This window comes from Centrocercus urophasianus, unplaced genomic scaffold, assembly GCF_019232065.1.
Source record: "Centrocercus urophasianus isolate 14NV4802_14NV808 unplaced genomic scaffold, USGS_Curo_1.0 seq_24, whole genome shotgun sequence".
NCBI lineage: Eukaryota > Metazoa > Chordata > Aves > Galliformes > Phasianidae > Centrocercus > Centrocercus urophasianus.
The window spans coordinates 2,373,506-2,377,331 of NW_024884800.1; the positions used below are offsets into that span (position 1 = coordinate 2,373,506).

General features: G+C 50.0%; 1 protein-coding gene across 1 annotated transcript; it reads right to left on the reverse strand.

Moving 5' to 3' along the window:
* Positions 1-943: 943 nt before the first annotated feature.
* On the reverse strand, positions 944-3,662 carry LOC122163694 (nuclear cap-binding protein subunit 2). Its single transcript, XM_042825114.1, has 4 exons — positions 3,483-3,662; positions 3,157-3,338; positions 2,344-2,482; positions 944-1,700 (listed from the first exon to the last, which is right to left on the reverse strand). Exons 1-4 carry the CDS (start codon positions 3,567-3,569, stop codon positions 1,602-1,604), a joined length of 507 nt encoding a protein of 168 aa, XP_042681048.1. The 5' UTR covers positions 3,570-3,662; the 3' UTR covers positions 944-1,601.
* Between the last annotated feature and the right edge of the window lie 164 nt (positions 3,663-3,826).

A 3,826-nucleotide genomic window follows, 5' to 3' on the forward strand; every position in this document is an offset into this window, starting at 1 on the left:
ATTCTTCCCTTTAAATTCAGCATCCTGCTCCTTTTCCCTGCATCTCAGGGGGCAGCTCGTATCACAGACTTGTCAACTCTGTCATTTCTTCAGTCAGGTGAGGTCTAAACATGCAGCTCCTTCAGGACTTGTGACAGCTGTCAGAATGCAGCAACCTGACTTGCAAAACAAGCAAGTAGGAGACGTTTCAGGACATTAATGCTACCATCCCATCCTCCTCAGTAATGTGAGAGTTAAAGTAATTTAAATGATAATGCCTGGTCTACACATGGGTGTGCAACATGACAGTACGTATTATCTTGGATGAGACAGCCCATGAACAATTGTGATTACATGCTACTGGACAAGGAGCAGCTACTATTATTGACATCATACTAAACCAAATTAGTCAGAATTTAATTTGTCCAATGGAATCACTAACCCTGGCTGGGAGGTTTTGGGGGACGGATCAGTGGAGGTTTTAATCTTCTCTGGTCCCTTGCTTGGACCTAGGAAAAATGTAAGAGTATCAGCCATGCTTCTCCTAAATGGGGAAGAAAGTCTGTCATGAACACAGGGAAGGGAGTTTCTGGTTCCTTCTTCTCTGAAATGCACATCACACTTTTGTATTGCTTCATGTACGTTTCACACTGTGGAACAATTGACAAGATCACAAGCTTTCCCGGAATCTGTTGGTATGAAATGTAAGGATTTCTTATTCAGAGCAGCTATACTCTTTATAAGCAGTTTCCCTCTGATATCAGCCATCAGCTATTGCAAAGCAGAAGAGGGAAAGCCAGTAGTAAGAGGGAAGCCAACAGAAATACAGCAAGACTTGTGCCCTCCTTCAGTATGCTCTCCATTTTGTGTTTGCAAGTGACAGCAACTTTAAAATACCATCAGGAAATGTTCCCTCCAGCTCTTGTCATGGAGCCAGAGGTTTTGATGAACAGATTGCAACAGGTACAGGACTCACTGTTTATTTAAAAAATTGAAAGAAACTTTTAACAAAATCATGCCAAACAGTGAGGATCTGAAAAAGCAGGCAGCACTGGGGCATCATAAAGAGAAAGGCTCTGCAGGCCATGACCAACCCAAGGGCTAGATGTACAGGCAAGCACCTCCAAGTGGACAGCAAGACCTTGCTCAGCTTCTCTCACACAAATAGTGATACTGCTTTGTAAGCAGATGAGCTTGTAAATTAGAACTCTGAAAGTTCTGTGCATCCCAACAAAGTGCCCGGGCACCCAGAGGGCTCCAACAATGGCACTGTTCACAAAGTTTTATCTGAGAGCAACCACAGCTGCAATCCTGGCTCGGAAGAAGCCAACTGCTTAGCTGTAATGCAGAATGCATCCTAGCATGAGGTGCGTGTGACATGCTGCATTTCTTCTTACCAGAATCCTGCAGTTGTCCATTTGTTTCCCTTGTTGCCCTGTATCAGCACAGAACATCCTCTCTAACCCAGAAGAAAGGGGGAATGAACACATGTATATCCACAGTCTAAGGAGGGTCACCTTTGGCTGGAACTTGGATCTCACTCCCTACCCCAATCCAAAACGCGAGAACACGGCTAGCTCAAGAAGAGCAGAGCCCTCTATGAGCTAACACCCATGAGGCAATTAATAGACTGCAGGCTGTTGATTTGCCTTCTGCATCTGTATAATCTTGCCAAAACCGCCTCTTCCCACATCGTAGTCTGTCCGGTATTCATCTCGCACCTGGAGCAAGGCAGTAACACAGGCGTTAGCACCATGCTAGGCTTCACAGTCATCACCATTTCCTTGCTCAGTAGGTTGAGAAATGAAGTTCAGGTGAGAAGTAGTTTGAAATCCCTTCAAACAATCCACCAGACAGATGGTGCAAGTGACAAATGAAGATACATCTGCTGGCTGATGACTTTTTAGAAGGGAACCAAAGATCCCCAAATATTTTGATTCAGCTTTGTCATCCAGCTTCCAACCTTCTGAATTACTAGGCTTGGCCTCCAAAGCATTTCTCCCTTCCCCAGCCCTCCAGAAATCTGCAAGGGAAATCTAGCTTCTCACAGTGCAAACTGATGGATCATGAGATTGATCTAGAAGTTGCGCTCCCTTTCCATTCAAAGTCTGCATCATTTAAAGAGCGCTAGCCTGGAACAAGGAAAATCCTGCTTGTACTGTCAGGAATTGTGGGATCCTGTCCAGTTGTAACCATAGTTACACTTCCAGATCTTAATACCAAGGTAGCACTGGCTACCAAAATCACCTAAAATTCATTGCTGGCTCCTTACCGTCTGCGCTTTGTTCTGCATGAGACAAAACGAGCAAAACAGGACTGCCCTAGGGGGACTGCATTCGAGGTCTGAGCTGCTATTGCCTTTACCTGCCCACCAGTCTTCCCTCTTCCATACTGCCGTCCCTCCTTGAATCCTGCATCCCAGTCTGTCCGAACGATGCGGTCGTCGAGCCGCGTGCCATTGATAAATCGCATTGCGTGTTCAGCATCTGCTCTCGTGTAATATCTGAAACACACTGTAAGGAGAACTAAACCTGCTGTTTTGTTGGCTGCGGGGAAAAAAAAGAAACAATAACAAACCATTGTACTTAAGCAGAAGAGCCTTCCCTGCCTTCCAGCCCTTGCTACTTTTCCTGCTCTTTTCTATGGGATCAAAAAGCTGCACTCGTATAAATCCACGCTTAAAACAGTTCCCTCTCCTTCCTCAGGTTCTGACTGTAATGTTGCTACCTGTACAGACAAGAAATAGCTTTGGATCACTTATTTCACAAGTAGATAAAACAAATTGTTAGAACCTCGCTAAGGGCAAGAAATCTGATGCTTTTTTATACGATATTAAACTCAACTGAATTTGAGCAGGAGGCACCAGGAGAGCTCTGCGGGGACAGCTCACAGCACAGCGTGCACAAACGCATTCCCTGCGCTTGGGAGCAGCGCCACAGATCGCTCTGCTGGTTCTGCAGGTGTGAAGCCAAGGTGAGAACACAAACACGTGCCCTTAGCTTGGGCCACACAAGGGCTCAGCATCCACGCAGGACCTTCACCCATGGCAGCACAGTACGATTTGGGTGGTGATGGGAACGCAGGCAGCAACGTGCCTGGAAGGAAGCCCTGTGAGTTTCACGCCTTTCAGGGCTTCTGACAGCTGAGCTTACTGCAAGTAGGGATCAGAAAGGATACTCCACAAAGCAGAAGCCGCAGGGTGTTTTCTTGATCTTGTCCAGCCCCATGACGATCCTCTTGACATCGCCGCACTTGGAGAACAGCTCCTGGATCTGCTCTTCGGTGGTGTAGAAGGACAGGTTGCCCACGTACAGCGTGGAGGAGATCTTCAGGAACTTCTCCTGCAGCTTTTTGCTCCCCTGAGGGCAAAGCCGAGCACAGGGCGGGCTCACACCCCGCCGGGCTCACAACCAGCGGTGCCCTCACGGCCCCGCCCCGTCGGCAGCCCCCGAACCGGCCGGGCCCCGCCGCATCGTGCCCCGCCGCCCCCGCCCCGCGCGCACCCGGAAGTGCTGGTCTCGGTAACGGCTGATCTCGCAGTAGGAGTCGCTGTTGAGCCCGCTTAGCGTGGTGTGAAGCAGCCCCGACATCTCTCCCGCGCCCGGCAGGGCCGTGCTCCCAGGATCCTTCCAGAACCGGCGCGGCGCCCACAGGCCAGCGGACTAACGGACAGGCCAACCGCCGCGCCGTCTGATTGGCCAGGCGGGGCGGAAAGGCGGGGCGATCGAGCCGAGCAGCCAGTCACCCCGCGTTACTCCTCTCCCGGCCTGCAGCGCGGCGCCGTGGGAGTCGCGCATGCGCCCTGCCGTATCGCCGGTCTCCTCAGGGCTGAGGGACGGTACCGGCC

Excerpts from the sequence above, each read along its gene's own strand:
- LOC122163694 (XM_042825114.1), bottom strand. The coding sequence starts at position 3,569 with ATGTCGGGGCTGCTTCACACCACGCTAAGCGGGCTCAACAGCGACTCC. Across the intron at positions 3,339-3,482 it reads ACCGAGACCAGCACTTCCGG|GGGAGCAAAAAGCTGCAGGA; the intron begins GTGCGCGCGGGG and ends CTTTGCCCTCAG. Across the intron at positions 1,701-2,343 it reads GAGGGAAGACTGGTGGGCAG|GTGCGAGATGAATACCGGAC; the intron begins GTAAAGGCAATA and ends GCCTTGCTCCAG.